This window comes from Papio anubis, chromosome 1 (genome assembly GCF_008728515.1).
Source record: "Papio anubis isolate 15944 chromosome 1, Panubis1.0, whole genome shotgun sequence".
Taxonomy (NCBI): Eukaryota; Metazoa; Chordata; class Mammalia; order Primates; family Cercopithecidae; genus Papio; species Papio anubis.
In genome coordinates, this window is record NC_044976.1 from 75,570,920 (window position 1) to 75,589,599 (window position 18,680).

Below are 18,680 nucleotides of genomic sequence, written 5' to 3' on the forward strand. Positions count from 1 at the left end.
AAAGGCTATAACTCTAGTCAACAGACCATTTAAAATTATTAGATTCTGGCCCAGCAGGGCAGAGGTTATATACTGTCAAATTATAGTACAAAGTCTAAACTTACATACTTAAAACACTGCCTTCTCAACAATTATAGTTATGTAGAAAGGATGATGAAATCATTATAATTGGAAATGAACAAATTGCCCACATGACATGCAGAATTACCCTTCACAAGGGTTGACAATGGGGCGGGGTAAAGGATGTAGGGCAAGACTGTTTTCTCTTTTTAGTGACTCCAAAAAATTACACTCAATGATATTTTTGCAGCTCTTTCCTTGTCACTAAGTACTAGACACAATGGGTCAAAATGAAAGTTTTCTAAAATTAAATTTCGTAGTCAAATAATGCACAAAAGATAATCCTTATTTTATCCTATATTTTACGTAAGTAAGAATTCTGGTGTTAAACAGCAAGTAGCCTTTTAATATTGTGCTTCGAATGGGACTTTCAACTGTAATAGGGGTAGTCTAAATAGGGATAGACAGCCCAGAATGCCTTTCAGCTACAACACATTGATTCTGAAAACCCTAACAAAAGCAATTACTTTTCAGAGATTAAAAATCTTGTTTCTTTCAAAAGAATAAAATGAAACGCAAACCTGGTGTATTATCTGAGCTACAGGAAGTTGTTCAGCATATTTCAGAGGTTCCATTAGTTCCTCATCCATCTGGTCTTCCTTATAGCTGGAAAAAGAGAATTTAAAAACACAAAGCTAAGGCAAATACTATTTTGAAATATGGCAAATATTTAAATATGTCAAATATGAAATATAGTAAAATGCATATATTTAAGTTTTTGAAATAATCGGTATTTATCAACAATCTTTGAAACGCTACCATTGAAAAATTTTAAATGACTATAAAGGTATTCAGACTACGTTAAGTAACTATGCAATAAAATTAGCTAACATCACTTAATGTTCTCAGATCCTGTCATTTTCTGAGACAAAAATATTTCAGTACACTCTGTTCAAAAGAGGGTGTTTCTTTCATAGCCCTTAAAGGTATTCAAAACCTGGCTCCAACCAAACTCAAGCCTCATCTCCAGCAACCCTTTCTCTACTTAACAGTCTACTGTTTTAGTTATATTTTACTGGCCAAATCCCGCTGGGCCTTGCACCTCCAGGAGAGAGACCTTAGGAGAAATCAATCCTGCTGACATCATCTAGCCTCCAGACTGTGAGGAAATACATTTATGTTGTTTAAGCCATCCAGTCTCTGGTACTTTGGTATGGCAACCCTAGCAAACTAATACCTATTAGCATTAGGTATTTTTACCTCAATTAAAAAATAAACTAAATACTCATTGACCAAAAGAAAACACACACACACACACACACACACAACTTGCTTTAAAGCATTTCACAGTGTATCTTTTAAAAGTTTATTCACTTTATGTATAAAAACACATACAGGCTGGGTGCGGTGGCTAACAGCTGTAATCCCAACACTTTGGGAGGCCGAGGGGGGTGGATCACTTGAGGTCAAGAGTTTAAGACCAGCCTGGCCAACATGGTGAAACCTCGTCTCTACTAAAAATACAAAAATTAGCCAGGCGTGGTGGTACACGCCTGTAGTCCCAGCTGCTTGGGAGGCTGAGGCAGGAGAACTGCTTGAACCCGGGAGATGGAGGTTGCAGTGAGCCGAGATCACGCCACTGCACTCCAGCCTGGGAGACAGAGCAAGAGTCTGTCTCAAAAAACAAACCAACAAAAAAACCCCACAAAACACGCAAACACACACATACACGCACACAGCAACAAAAGAAAAAACAGACAAACTCTATAGACATCATCAAATTTTAAGACTTTTTTGTTTCAAAGGGCACAATTAAGAATGTAAAAACAGTCTACAGAATGGGAGAAACTCTTTGCAAATCATATAACCAAAAAGGGACTTATATTAATAAGAATACATAAATACAACTCAAGAATAAAAAAGCGAACAACTCAGTATTTTTCCTTCCTTATCGAGGACATTCTTAAGTGCAAATGATGTATTTTTGTTTGTTTCTTTGCTACTGTGGTCAGCAGTGGGAAAAATACAGTGACCACTTATGCACTTTGGTTCCATGCCTTGATTCCTGTTAAGGCACCAGCAGTTTTAATAAATATCTTCTGAAAAAATAAAAATTAAATCACCGACATTAATTCTAAGAGTATAAAAGAAATATGAAAAAGTCACTCTTCATTGGTTATTCCAAAAATCTAAAATAACAATGTATAAGATGAAATACATTTTTTTTTTCTCACAAAATGTCTCTTAGTCAATATAAAAGATATTCTTTAGGTATACAAAAATATTTGAAATCTGGCAATTTGTTTTGAATAACTTTTTATAATGCCATGTAGCTGTTATGAAAAATTCCAAACACATTTCTATATTTTTTATATTATTTTTGCAGGATCATTTAAAAGTGAGCTGCAGATACCATGACAGTTCACATCTAAATCTTTCAGCAAAATATTTATCAACCAAGGATATGTCTGAAATGTTTCTTAATAACTGCAGCACTTTTTCCAAATGCAATTCACAAGTAATCTTGAGTATCACTATGGATATATGAGTATTTTATTTATCCAATGTTTCATAATCAATTAAAATGATTACTCATTTCTATAATTTCTTGAAAACATACTTCCACTGCTTTCTTGCTTTATTTTGATATCAAGAAGTGTGATGCTAAGTTGGTTCGATGTTAATTATTTTCATTTTTAATTATTTTTAATTTTTAAATTACTAATTTTTTGGCTTAGAAGCTCAGACGGCCTTTATTTTCCCTTTTGTTTTAAGGTCTAATACTATAATATATCTTAAAAGTTGATTGTTATAGATCAAGTTTCCCACGTACACGGGAAACAGGAGTCCTTTCAATATGGAAATTCAGATCTCATTTTATTTCAAAAAATGTTTTATTATAACTTTAAATACCATATCTGTTAATTTTCCACTTATTTCCTAGTTCAAGGTGTTGAACTAAATATATGGAAAATTCTCTCTTTCTGATCATTTTCATTTCTCTTATTTCAGTTTCATTTTCTTGGCTCTTTCTATTCTTTATGTCTTTTATTGAACTTCTGGAATATCTATCTTCCTTTGTCTACCTTGTAATTTACTTTTCATTTCTGAGATGATTTTTTTTTCTTTTTTCACCATTTACTTTCCTGAGTTCAGTCAACTGCTGTTTCACATATCTTTCTGTTTGTCCATTTCAATTGTGTGTTTTTGAATGCCTGATTCATGGTATCCTTTCATAATGCAATTGTTTGTTTAATACAGGTTATTCATGTTCAGATGTTTCATTTCAGTTTTCCTGTTTTGTAATTTTTCTTTTATTTCTTTCCTTCCTTTTTATTTGTGCTTTCATTCTGTGTGTGTGTGTCATTTAGTAAGAAGGTCTGATTTTAATTGTGTTTTATACTTATTGTAACTTTGTAAAGGTGCTGGCTTCTTTTTCTGTTGAGGATTATTTGTATTGGCTTTTTCAGAATCAGCAGTAACAAGTTATCCTGCCATGGAGGGTGAAGGGAGGTAAGCTGACTTACTAGGTTTCTCAGTTCAAGAGCACCCTCTTCTGTGGCTTCACTGAAGTGTAGTTGCTTTAATAAGTGGTGCTTTTTGTGGTGGGAGGGGCAGGATTTGTCTTAAAAAAAATTGTCTTGTTCCTGTAGTGCCCTTATCTTCAGCTGCTTTCTTTCCTTTCACCACCATGACTCCAAGGGACACCGCTGTCCCACTCTGTCCTTTGCAAGTAGTCTTCCATTATCCCAGAATTCATGCTTTCCCAAGATTGTCACCTAAGGTCATTCATACATTCTAAGCCCCATCTTGTAAATCATTATTAGTCAGGTCTCTGATAAACCATATATAATTCAGATAGAGAAAACTACAAATATTAATTTCAATTTACATGTGGCAGCCATCCTAAAGGAACCTGGAACTTTTCTCCTGTGAAATGGCAAAGTTCTCTTTTCTTAAAGTCATCCAAGTGTTCCTTTTACTTAACATTTTAAGTCATTTCAGAAGCCCCCCTAAAAGAATGTTTTTTCCATGATCTCTTTCCAAGATCCTTTACTAAGAAAATCTATTTAAATAACTTAATAAGGGAGTAATTTCTACATGGAAAAAGCTGTATATTCCTTATTTTGCTTTACTATTTTTTAAAATAGAGTTTTTGTAGAAGATAACACAAGGTATTTACTTACTTTATAAAAGGATTTTGACTTCAATAGAGTCATACTACCATCTCAAATGAAAAGGCAATTAAAATACTGTCCAAATCCTCTGCATAAATAAAATTCTCCTGGCAAATTATGAAGCCTATGAAGTTAGTCTTTACAATCCCCTGTGCTTTCTAGTGTTTTCTATATCCTTTTTCTCTTTCATAGCCAGTGCCCAAAAAATATTTCTCTTCTGTGCTATTCAAGCACCCTAAAATAACACTGTAAAATTATTTACTGTGTCCATACAGAAGGTTATCTCTAACTCAGAAAGAGTAAAGTTTATATTCTAGAGTGTCACACTGAGATCAGACAATTAATGTATAAAATAACATACAGCCAGGTATGATGGCATGTTCCTATAGTCCCAGGTACGTGGGAGATTGAGGAGGAAGGATCACTTGAGCCTAGGAATTAGAGACCAGCCCGGGTTATATAGTGAGATCCTATCACAAATAAATAAATAAACATAAAATTACATAGTTTATTTCAGGTTGAAGGCCAAAGCATCTTTCCAAACACTGGAAATAAAGCCAACAAACTGAACAAGAAAGCAGAGACACTGTGCTATGCTAGATACAAACTAAAAATTAAGAGTATCAATAATAATTAAAGACACATCATCTAGAGTAATCCAAAATCATTAGGAAGAAATTCTCTACACATACCAAAAACAGGAAGGTAGACAAATAGTTAGTATAACCTGTTTTGAAAATATGGCTCAAAGAAGCACTTGAAATTAAAAGGAAATAATAGAGAAATCAAATTAATTTCTTCCTAGAATCTTTGGAAAAAAGGATTGAAAAATTCACACTCCTAAACTGCATTTTTAAATTTTCAAATAGTCATATAATAGATAACACATATTGTACAAGATATAATTGACAAACCTGAAAATTTAAAGACACTCCAAGCGAAGAAAACTGAAGTTTATTGGTCAATGCAGACAAACACAAAATGCTACTACAAATTCAGACAGGTCCCAAGAGTCACTAAAGCTTATTTTTTGTGAAAACAGGCTATACAGCAATGATAAAACAATCTAATACATTACTTCCCTCGAAATGAGATCCCCTCCAAACTCCTTGCATCACTATTTTTCTAATTATCAAACTAAAAACTTGTGAGAGAAGATATGAAAATAGAACTTCAGTTAAAAGCTACTTTAAAGAAGCACAAGAAAGACGGTAAGCCAGGGAAAAAAGACTTAATATGAGGCAGAGAACAGCAAGTTAAGTCCAAAGAGAACTAAGGTTACACTAATTTATGGCCCAACTGTTGAAATGCATCTTATTTACTGTCAGTTTCCAATGTAGTATAAAAATGCACACACTAGTTAAATAAGAAGACCTGTCAAGCAACTCAGTAAAGCTAATATAATAAAATCCCAGAAAAGCAAACTCTTGTTCTCATTTGAGAGACTTTAAAAGTAACTTCCTGTTTGGTAAAAATTATAGGTAGGCTTTCCAGAAGTTCACACAACCAGCTAACTTGAATGCACAAGGAACTATCTGTGTAGAGTCAAAGGCAATTCTAAAATACTAGTGTAGAGTTCTGGGGGATATCAGAGAAAAAACTTGTCAAAATTATTGAGTACTTACTCTGAACTCTACTAAATCTATCAGGAGTTAATGTACATTGTTCTAGTCATTTTATTTTGCTTTTACCATACATATTTAAGTACGCATGAAAAATACATAGAATATCTACAAATCATTTCATTAATAAATTGTACAGTAAAATTCAGCAACTAGCTTTTTTCATTCAAATGTGAGGTCAAATGTGACCTGTCACCTGTTTCTGTATGTCCTGTGAGCTAAGAATGGCTTTTATGTTTTTGAATGGTTAGGAAAAATAAGTCTAAAGAAGAATAACATTTCGTGACTAGTGAAAATTACACAAAATTTGAATTTCAGTGTTGTACTATAACAGCAGAGTTGCATATTTACAACTGAGACCATATGACCTATAACCTACAAATGCTTTAAATATTTACTATCTGGCCCTTTACAGAAAAAGTTACGCAACCCATACATTAGAATAATTATTAAGAAGTGGACTTGCTGGGTCATAAGTTATGTACATTTTAAATTTTGCTAGAAACAAGTAAATCGCTATCCAAAATGGCCGCATCAACGTATACTGCCACCAGAAATGCGTAAGTTCCCATTTCCTTTCAACATCACCACCTAAATTTCTGTAAGACATAGTATCTCATTGTTTTAATGTCCACTTCCCTTCTAAAATCACCTTTAGGTGATCACTAACATGAGTCTTTTTCTCTTCTTAAACTGTATTTCTTTTTTCTTCTATTTGGTTTGTCTTTTAAAAAATTAATATTTAGAGTTATTTTGATAATCTAGACAGAAATTCTTTGAAATAGATGTTACAAATAACGTCACCACACTTTTTCTTCTCTTTTAACTTTGTTTGCATTGTCTCTTTTTTTTTGCTATATATGATATTCTATTCCATTAGTCTTTGACAATCTTTTTTTATTAGCCGTAATTTGAGTAGTGTGACACCTTTCCCTACTCCTAAGCAAAAAAAAAAAAAAAAAAGTTATTCTGCAATAATTCTAATGTTTCCTTTTTGCATTTTTATCTTTAATCCATTTGTATTTTGTACAGTGTAAAGGGGAAATCTAATTTTGTTTGTTTCTCCATGGCAAACCAATTGCTTCAACATAGAATTTTCTGACTTACCTATCCTCTCCTCCAAGTAAAACCATATCTATCATACATATATTGTTATGCATGGGTCTCTTTGGGGGCTTTATAATATGCTGTATATTTATTTACCTAATCTGAACCAATATCACATTATCTGAATCACCACAACTTTAAAACAGAAAATCCTGGTGTCAGATAGACTAAATGCCTCTCCCACCACTACTGTTCATACTCCGTAGTCATCCAAATGACTTTGGCTTTTTGTTCCTTTACTAGTCCACATGAATTCGATAGCCAGCTTATTAAGTTCCATGAAGAATCCTACAAAGGCAGAATGTAGTAATAGTTAAGAGAGCATACCTGGAGTCAGACAGCTAGCACTTCCACTTATGAGTTGTGTAACCAGATACAAACCTCTCCACATCTGTAGTCATATATAAAATGACTACATACTACACAGCTGTTTTGAAGATTAAACAAGTTAATAAATTCAAAGTGCTTAGAATAGTGCTGGTATTTATTAAATACTGGAAGTTTAAGAGAAATTGAATTGCATTTATTTACAGATAATTTAGATAAAATTATATGATAATTTATTCTCATCCCTAAACATGTTTCACCTCTCCATTTATAGGTGTTCCTTTGTGATCTATAATTAATTTTATTTTGTCTCCATAAAGAAGATGTACATCTTTTAAGATGTATAATTGGGTGGCTTATAGCTTTTGTTGCTTATTTTGTATTAATATATCTATAGATACATGCATATATCTATTATAAATAATATAGGCATATATACTATTGATTTCCATGTAATGATCTTTTATCTGGCAATCTTACTAAACTCTCTCATTAAATTTAATATTGGTAGATTCACTTAGATTTTTCTATTATACAGCATCTGTGAAAAAAAGGAAGGAAGAGTTCCTGATCCTCACACCTCCTATTTCTTTTCCTTACTCCATTAGTTGAGACTTTTTGTGCAGTAACAAATAGATGGGATTATAGCATGTATTCTTATCTCATCCCTGATTTTCATCGAAATGCTTCTATAATTTCATACTATATAAAGTCTGCTGCTAGTTTAGACACATTCCCTTTATTATCTCCCGTTTATCTGGAGTGTCTAAGTTACACTGCCTTTTTAAAAAACATTATCATTTATGATTAATGATTTTATTCAAATGTTTTTTCTGTATCTACTGAAATAATTACAAACTGTTTCTCATTTAATGTATTGATACGATGAAATACACTAATATATTTTCTAATTCTGAATCATTCCTCTCATTTTAAGATAATTTCTATTTGGTCATGAAATGTTTTTATTTATACACTACTGAATTTGAATTTTATTTAAGATTTGTACATCTGTGATCACAAGTGAGGCTGGCTCTCTATTTTTTTCATTCTCTCTTTGTCTAGTTTTGGTTTCAGAATTATATTCGTTCCACTGAACGAGGTAGGAAGCTTTTTTATTCTGTTCATATTATGTCAGCACCTCAAGTGGTTAATAAATGTCAAATGTAAAAACCATCTAAGCCTGCTGCCTTGTTTGCAGTTTGTTGGGAAAGGGAACATGTTTTTTACAGTTAAAAAAGGAGCAGTATCTTTCAGTTGAAGGCTTAATTTATTTCTTTTACTTACTTTTTTTCTAAATCTAAATATTACGTTAGCCACATCCAAAGTGATTTTTATATCCTTATATTGAAAATGTCTCATGTAAATAGCACATTTTTAGGTTATGTTTTTAATTCAGTATGACTACTTTTTTCTTTGAAATAGGGTACTTGGTCCAATTATAATTAATGTAATAATTGATATAGCTGGCTTTACAACTACTACCTATTTTCTATTTCCCATCTGTTTGAATTTCCTTTTTCTTCTTTTGAAACAGCCAAATATTTTATTACATCTTTTTTTCTGCTATGAACTTGATAGGTGTATTTTTACCATTATCGTAGCAATTACATTAGGACATCCAACTTGGACTTGGTAGTCTAATCAAACTGTTCAACATTATCATTTCTTCAATAATAGTAGTACCTTACAACACTTTGACTCCATTTATCCTCCTGCCTTTGGTCTTATTATTGTCATATATTTTAATTCTATGAATACTTTAAACTCAACAAGATTGTGGGGGTTTTTGTCTAATTAACTCAATTATTTTAATTGATATATTCACTGATTCTGGCTCTCTTCATTCTTTACTGAATTTTGCTGTTTCTCTTTGTAATCATTTCTGGCTGAAGAATTTCATTTAGTTTTATTTTATTTCAAGTGCACTGGCAACAAATTCTCTATCTGAAAAACATCTTGATTTCATCTTCATTTATGTAAGATATTTTTGCTGAGTAGAGAATGTTGGGTTAAAAGTTTTCTTCCTTTCACCACTTTAAACGTGTCTTTCTATTGTTTTATGGCTCTCATTATAATAATATGTCAGTATTAAAGATAATGTCAGCCTTTCCTTCTCTGTCAGGCTTTTAAATTTGTTCTCTATGTTTTTTCAGCATTTTGACTACGATGTGCCAAACTGTGGTTTTCTTTGCATTCATTTTGCTTACAATGAATTAACTGAATATGTGGTCCGATGTATTTCATTAGTTTAGGAAAATGTTTATTATCACTTTAAATATTGTCTCTTCTTCCTTATTTTCAATCTGTCATCTAGTTTGGGACATTATTTACACATATGTTGGACCATTTTTCTGTATCTAACATGTCTCGTACTCTTTTCTGTTTGTTTCTTTCTGTACTTCAGTTTCAATATTTTCTATTGTACTGTCTTCAAGTTCACTAATTCTATCATCTTCTGTATCCAATTTGCAGTTAAGTCATCGATTGAGTTCTTAATTCCAGATACTGTATTTTTCAATACTAGAATGTTCATTATTTTAGTTATACTCATATTCTCTGGTGAAACTCCCCACCTCTTCATCTATTTGCCAAGAATATTTTTCCTATTTTCTTGAACATCTTAAACATAGTTATTTCAAAGTTTTTGTCTACTACCTCCAAGTTCTGGATCACTTCTGAGTTTGCTTCTATATTCTGTTTTTTTGTTTTTCTCTTGGTATATGATTACGGTGTACTAGAAATTTTTAATTGATGGGTGTAGGAAACTGCATACTTAAGAAAGGTTATATACAGTGTTATTTTCCACTTGAGAAGGTCCGTGTGTTCTTCTGCTGGGCAGTTAAGAGTGATACTCTGATCACTTTTACTCATTCAGGGACTGAGCTGAATTTAGACCACCTGGAAATTTTGATAAGACTAATTCATTACACCTTAATGTGGCCCTATTCTAATGGTGAGGCCCTTCAAGGTTTTCAGTTGAGAGCCTGGCAGGTTTTGTTTCAACACAGAGAGAGTAAGACTATAGAGATTTCTACTATACTGTTCAAAGGTTTCTGACTTAGATTTTTGGACTATTGTCCTGCACAGCTTAAGGATTTGGTATGCCAGCCTCACTGAACTGCCAAAAACTATACTCATCACTCTGTCCCCATTAGTAACCCTTTAACAGAGGCCAAGCCCAAATTCTCACCTGTAGCGCAGAGGTATGTGACTTTTCTATGCAACTAATCACCTCAATCATAGTATGAAAGCAACCATGATGATATGTAAATCAATGAATAAGGCTGTTTTCCAATAAAACTTTATTTTAAAAAATAGTCAATAACAAGATTTGGCCCATGGGCCATAGTCTGCTGACTTCTGCTTTTGCTACACTGGGAAAAAGCAAGTGTACCCAAGAGAAAAAAGTGGCTAGAAACTGTCAGCATTAGTTCATCACCATCTCCACAGCTGTCAACTCTTACCTGGTATGTTCTTAAGGGGCTCTCATCCTGAAGATGTTTATCTCTTCAGTAATACAAGACTAGTAAATTCATAGCTCTGGTTATCAGATGTTTTTTGCTTAGTAATTTAGCTTCCCTTTAGTTTTAGAATTTGGCAAGTATTTTGAAAGGAAAATTGGTAACATAATTGAGACAAATATCTTGAAAAGGAAAGTTATTTTTTGAGTGAATGACAATTTTGTCACTCTAGCCTAACACAGTCACCAAAAATGTTGCTGGTGAAATTTCTCTATACTCTAGCAGTGGCCCACTGCCAAGCCCAGATTCTCAACCTTTGGTCTACTCCCAGAATTGGCAAATGATCACAGAGAAAAATTGGCTACAGATTCTCAGCTCATCTCTGAGAATTTTCCCCAAATCTGGATTTTTAGATTCTCAGTCCTCATTGCTTCTGCAACTGATATTTTTAAAAATGCAATTTAATCTGTCTTTCCTAATTGTTCTTGGTGAGTCCATAAGCCTACTGCAAAGTATTTCATCCTATTCAGAAGGAGAAATTGTACACTACTACTTTTGATATTTTCATTATCACTTAGTACCAAGTATTTTTTTAAATTTTCATAGGTTTTTAAATATTATTCTAAGAATTATTCAAAGAGTGTTTTTAAATTCCCAAACATACATGTTTTAAACAATTCTTTTTTACTACTGATTGTAACTATTACACTGTGATCAAAAAAAAAATGCTCCTTAAGATTCCAACACTTTACGTTATTAAGACTTACTCTTTTGGCCTAGTATTGGTTAACATTTGTAAATGTTACAGTTGGTCTTAAAGAGAATATTTATTCCCTAAGTGTTCAATTTCTTGGCTCAAGTTTATTGATTATGTTGCTTACATTTTCAATTTTAAAACTTTTGGATGGATCTTTTATTGGTTTTGGTACTGTAATACTAAAATATTCCATTACAATGATAAACTTATCAACCTGTTTTTTAAATATGTAAATTTTTGCTTTAAACATTTTGTGGTTATATTACTAAGTAATTAAGAGTTTAACATGCTTTTCTCTTCCTGATGAGATAAACTTTTACTTAGTTACCTTGCTTATGATTAATAATGTTATATGCTGTATACTCTATGTACTATGTGCAGACACATATATGTATATTTACTATGTATATATTACACACTATAAGTATTTAAGCTTTCTTTTGGTGAGCTGTTGCCTAGTAATCCTTTCAGTTTCAACTATTTAATATCATTATATTTTCTGTCTGTAGTTATGCCTCTTTTTATCCTAATACAGTATTCTGTTATAAACTATTACTATTCACTTACTTAAATTTATTGTGATTAAAAAATTATCACTATTTCTCTTCACTCCTTTACTGCCTTCTCATTGATTTTTTAATTTCATTTTTTTCTCCTGCAACGTTTCTGATCTTATCTCCTCTATTTCTATTCATTTATTAGTCACTCTAAATTTGTAAACTGCCTACTTTCCTCACTGTCTAAAGCTATTAAAATTTACAACCCTTTTCCCAAAAATTAAACCTTTCTCCCAAAGGAAAAAAAAAATCTGAAACTCCAGAATACTTCAACCAATCACTTCCTCTTCTCCTACATAATGTTGTTATTAAATACATTAATACTTTGGTTTATCTTACTCCCCCAAATAATTATTATCATTGTCATTATCATCATAATTATACAATATATTCAGTTTTTGCTTATATTTACTCACACTTCACCAATTTATTACAGCATTCCTATTTACACTCAGACCTCTCTTCTGTTTCATTTTCCTTTTTCAAAGAGCGCATCCCTTTAGGTATTAAGGTGTATTGATGTCAAATACTCTCAGCTTTTGCATGTTTGAAAATGTCCTTATTTTTCGTTCAGTCTTTAATGGTAGTTAAGCTAGCTTAAATTCTAAGCCAACAGTAATTTTCTCTCAGTAGTTTATTGGTCTTACTCTCTAGTATCTTTTGGTTTCCGCTGTTGCTATTAAGATGTTTGCTGTCAACTTAGTTGTTACCCATTGTAGATACCATTTTTCTCTTTGATTGATTTTTAAATCTCTTACGTACTTAGGGGATTCTAAAATGTTCACATAAAGTATGAACTCTGTGTATTGTTCTTTGGATTTGTTGAACTACCTTCAAAATGCAAAAGTATAAGCCATTATCTCTTATACTGCCTTTTGCTCATTCTGTATTTTCTTCTCCCTGGAACTAATTAGACATAGCCAACAGTTTCCAATATTATCTTCATGTCTCATAGCCTGTCTTAACACTTTTCATCTCTGTCTATATTTCATACTGAGTTATTTCTTTAGATCTCTTATTTTACTATTTCTCCTTTCAAGTATGAGTTATCTTACAAAAATCATTAAAATCTTTTACTCCTTCCTGTATCTATTCATACCTTTTTGAGATACGACTTTGTAGCTCCTTCCAAGAAAAGATATAGTCTGTTTTACCAGCCCTTGAATTTTACTTGGATTTGTGATTCCTTCTGCACAATAGGATGCAGCAAGAATAACAGGGCTCCAGTTTAAAATCTTGGCCACAAAAGGTCTTGCACACTTTTGGGACCCATGGATAACCTCCTGGAGGATAGAGGACCACATGGGAGCTGAATCAACATCAAAAGCCCCAGATATGTGAGACAGTATAGCCAAAAATTAGAAGTCACTCACTCAACCCAAAGATGACAAATTCTGAGAAAGCACAATATAAACTAGAAGAACCATGCAGGTTGAGCCCATCCTAAATTGTCAACCCTCAGAATCAAAAGCTAAATATGTGGTTGTTATTTAAAGACATTAAGTTTTGGAATGATTTTTGATGTGTCAATACCTCAATAATATGTCTACTATTTAATCTGTTTACTACATTTTTAATTTGAATAACTGTGGTTTACAAACAGGAAAGTCTATCTGGCCTTTTTCAAATATGCCTCATCATTCTTTATCATGTTGTAACCCTTGTGTAATCCTTCATTTCCTTCTTTTATTTTTATTTTCCTTTTTATTTGTATTTTATTTTATTTTTTTTGAGACGGAGTCTCACTCTTGTCACCCAGGCTGGAGTGCAATGGCACAATCTTGGCTCACTGCCACCTCTGCCTCCTGGATTCCAGTAATCCTCCTGCCTCAGCCTCCCGAGTAGCTGGGATTACAGGCGCACACCACCACACCCGGCTACTTTTTGTATTTTTGGTAGAGACGGGGTTTCACCATGTTGGCCAGGCTGGTTGGGAACTACTGACCTGAAGTGATTTGTCCACCTCGGCCTCCCAAAGCACTGGGATTACAGGAGTGAGCCACCACGCCCAACCTCTTTTATTTAAAAAAAATAATTTAAATGGTTATTTTGTATTTTGTAATTGATAATTCATATATCTAATGTTCTTGCAGGTCTAATTCTCCTGATTATTCTGTATTGTGTTAAGCAAAATTCTAAGATGACCCTCAAGATTCTGATCCCTTGGTGCTCATATGCCCTGTATTGTCCAATTTCCTGGAGCACAAGCAGGACTATGAATATGATAAACTTCACTCCTATGATAAGGTTATGTTATATGACAAAAGTGAGGGAATTTTGCAAATATAATTAAGGTCTGAAATCAGTTCACATTTAGTTAATCAGAAGGAGTCTGTCCTGAGTGGGCTTGACCTAACCAGGCAAACCATTAAAAGAGACCATGCCCTTCCTAAAGTTAGACAGATTCAAAATAGGAGAGACTACTGCAGGCTTTGAAGACACAAACGGCCATACTGTGAACTGCCTTTGGAGGGGCCATGAGGCAAGGACCTAAGACAACTTATAGGAGCTACAGATACTGTTTGGTTAATACTCATAAGAAAATTAGGATTTCAGCCCTGCACATGCAAGGAACTGAATTTTGTCAACAATGAGTGAGCTTGGAAGAGGACGCCAAGCCTAAGATGAGACCATGGTATCAGGTGGTCTTTTTCAGCCTGTGAGACTTCAGGCAAAGGACCCAGCTAACCTGTACCCACACTTGCAGCCTACAGATACTGTGAGATAATACATGGGTGTTGTCTTGCACTGCTGAGTTTGTGGTAGCATCTTATATAGCAATAGAAAACTAATACTCTTATGGGATTAGTTTGCTTTCTCAAATTGTCTGCCATTTAAGTACATGAACACCTTAATCTGTGAGGATCCTGAGGAACCTCAATTGAGAATGATTCCCAAATCGAATTTGAGTTTGCTTCTCTTGCTTTGGGTTGCTATCAATCTGGTATCACTTCAACTGAATTGCTCCACTTTAAATTTCTTGGACCAAGAAGGTTAACCATGTTAAATCACGTTAGAGTACGACTGATTACATATTCCCAGGTAAACCTCTTTTACCCCCACATCTCTAGCCAAGGCAAGAGAAATGTCCTCATTTTCTTCCTCTCAGGCTGTTAGATTTTATTCCAGCTCACTCTCTGAGGGTAATGAGAAGTTAACGGTTTTATGCAGAGGTCTTAAGCTCAACTGTCAACAAATGGATCCACAGTGTTTTGTCCTAACCATCACACAAAGCTATTCTAATCAAAACTCTAGGTTTCTATATTAGTACACACCACTTAGGCAGTCCTGCCTTCCACATTCATTCAGCACTTGGGTTTTAGTGTCTATGTGTGTTTTCCCAAGAGATTTCCCTACTGTTGAGCAAAGTGGACCTTCGTCTGTTGCAAGCCACTGTTCAGCAATAGGCTCCTGCAAATACTTTCTGCTCCTAGATAAAAAGGCCAACAGAATAAGGCACACGGTCCCCTGTAAAGGCGTCTTTAGATGAAGGTGCAGCTGGAAACACATGGGTTGGACCAAGAAGGAAATTACAACCCTAAATCACATGAGAGCCCTAAAGCAAGAAAGAACTCCCATTGATACTCCCTCTTTTTAAAGTAAATCTATACCGTCCTTGCAAAAGGAGACAGAGTCTGAGCTTGCTGCCAACTGTTCAGGGAAGCTGCATGTTTAGAATACCAGCTGTTACTATCTAAAAACACTGTAGGAAGTGGAACCCATGTAGTCCTTACCACTGAATGAGGAGGTGCCACCAGCTCTGCTTCAATCTGGAAGAAGCCAGCAATACTATTCATCAAATGTTGTTTGTCTCTACACACTTACTTTCTTGGCAGCTCAGCTAAGTATTTAAAAAGATATTTTAAAAAATATAATTTATAGAGCATCTAGGTATTTTGTAACAGAATTTTCAGAAAAATCCAGTCAGCAACATTACAAAAGTGAATTCAATTGATTATTCTTTATTATTAACTTCAAATCATCTCTCTAAACTCATTTACATTAATTTCTTGTTCTGAGAAAGTGAAATGTTGTATCTCATTCTAATATTACAGGGTGTTCTTTTATTGAGAAATGTTTCCTTCAAATGAAATGTGAAACTGTGAATGCCAAGGCTACGGAAGTCAAGCTGTATTTTTATATCTGATATAGTTTACAAATTTATCCTTGCTCAAATATCAGGTTGAGCTGTAATCCCCAATGCTGGAGGTAGGGCCTGATGGAAGGTGTTTGGGTCATGGGGGCAGATGCCTCATGGCGTGGTGCTGTCTTCACCACAGTGAGTGAGTTCTCGCAAGATCTGGTCATTTCAAAGTGTGTGGCACCTCCCCTAGTGTGTGCTCACACTCACTCTCTCGCTTTCTCTCTTGCACTCTCTCCCAAACCCTCCCCTTCCTTCCTCCCTCTATCTCTCTTAACTCTCAGTCTCCTCCAACCCCCCTGCCCCTGCTCACTTAAACTTGCTCCTGTCCTCGCTCCTGTTCTCACCATATGATGTGCCTGTTCCCCATTTGCCTTCTACCATAATTGGAAGCTTCCTGATGCCTCCCCAAAAGCAGATACCCCTATGCTTCCTGTACAGACTGTAGAACAATAAGCCAATTACCCAGTCTCAGGTATTTCTTTATAGCAGTGCAAGAACGACCTAATACAATACCTAAGGTAAAAGTGGGTTTTTTCAGAGTCAGTGTTAACTCATGGGAACATCATGTATTCTTTTATTACCAGAAGTTACCTAATTTTTGGATATTCAAGGTTTTACTATATCTAATTTTCAAAGAAACAACAAAAAAACAAAAAACAAACAAACAAAAAACCTATATTTGACACTAAAACCATACAAGATATATTTTAATCATATTCTATGATTTAGAATATACATATCACAGTATTTTTACATGCAAAAGAGAAACTATTGTGAACATCACTTTTTTTTAAAGCGTAAGTTAGATATGTTTTAAATATCTTGCTTATGCACAGCAATTACAGTAGTTACAACTTTATGTCGCACCATATAGTTCATTATCACCTGTTTCAGTACCTTAAAGGAAAAGTACCAAAGATTGCTATAAAACATGCAATCTTAAAATCACCTAAAAGAAATATAAAACACTATTTTCTTGCTCCATCTCTCAATGTACATGCTCTAAATATACATATCTTTGATATAAATAAATAAACATTATAAAAATTAGATATATGAATTTTAATAAAACCCAGTTTAAACTGCTTACCAAGTATCTCTGAATCTCTGGCTGGCAATATAGTTCAGGCCAAACAAAGTCCATTACTACCTGCAGTGTAGTACAATATAATTCTCAGCCAGCATAGTCAGGTATTTTGAGATCATATCCTAAGAACTCTTGTATTTCATTATTTTGTCTGCTCTTTACTTCTTGGGAAATCATACTAGAATATATTAACATTAGAAGCTGATGCCATCAGATAAGGAACAGAGAATGGCTTTTAATATTGAAGTTAAAATGAAGGAACTGAAAAAGGCATTCCATACAATATAAGCTGCACGCTTCCCTTAGTGAAAGTACTTTCAGAATAATAAGTCACAATTTCATCAAATTAAAGAAAGCAACAAGTCTGGAATATCTCTGAGTATAACAAGAACTATGTATATAATGAATGCATTTAAAGCAGAGAAAGATGGAGCATAATACAGCTTGTCAATGTTGGTAAGTCCCCTGATTTTCCTTTATTTTTTGAGAAAAATAATTTCAAAATGAAAATGTTCAATTACTTGATAGTAATTTATCTATAACATCTGTAGAAAAACATGCTTTAAACAATATTTACTATATCAATTTAATAAAAACTCACATAAATAACCTTACTTTGACTTTTTAGGTCCACTTTGGCATTATTCAAAAAATTTTTATCATGAAATTTTGATTTTTCGATTAAGCCCTGAGAAATCAGTTTTCTAATAAAGTTAACAGCTGTGCCCCAAAATGGTATCCAACATAAAGGATATCATGAGCAAAGACCTGAGGTCCGTATCATTTACCAGGTCCATTTTTCCCCCACAATAAAACCCATAAATAGTTCAACACTAATATTGCAATGTCAGAATGAGTATTAAAAAAGACTAATAGGCTATAATACTGAATTAACACTAGTAAGATAAAAACATAAAGAAATAAGCATAAATCCTGAAATTCAGTTTTCTGTTTTGTTTTTTTAAGTCAGCTACCCAGGTAAGTATGGGAAAGCCAGGCTAATAATAATTCCTGTCAGAATGGGGTATAGATGGCATGGCTGATAAAAGCACAAATCAAGCTATAGAAACAGAACTATAATACACCAAATAAAGATGGTATTGTATTGCTCATTGTATCTCTTGCACTGGAGGAAGACATCAATATGACTGTGATGAGTTTTAGATGGCACACTTTTAAAAAGGCATTGACAAAGTATGTTCATTTTATATACACTACCCTCAATCTTCAAAATAACTCATAAGGTAGAGAGTAGATCACCCTATGACAGATAAAGTATCTGAGTCTTAGAGAGATTAAGGTATTGTATTAGTCCATTTTCACACTGCTGTAAAGAAATACCCAAGCTGGGTAATTTATAAAGAAAAGAGTTTTAAT

General features: G+C 33.6%; 1 protein-coding gene across 2 annotated transcripts in view; it reads right to left on the reverse strand.

The window, feature by feature from the left end:
* Nucleotides 1–18,680, reverse strand: part of PIGK (phosphatidylinositol glycan anchor biosynthesis class K) — a 183,863-nt gene that overhangs the window by 28,759 nt on the left and 136,424 nt on the right. For both annotated transcript variants that reach the window (XM_009211223.4, XM_003892091.5), the window contains exon 10: nt 642–726. In XM_009211223.4, coding sequence (XP_009209487.1) covers nt 642–726 — 85 coding nt within the window. The remainder of the gene's footprint in view (nt 1–641; nt 727–18,680) is intronic.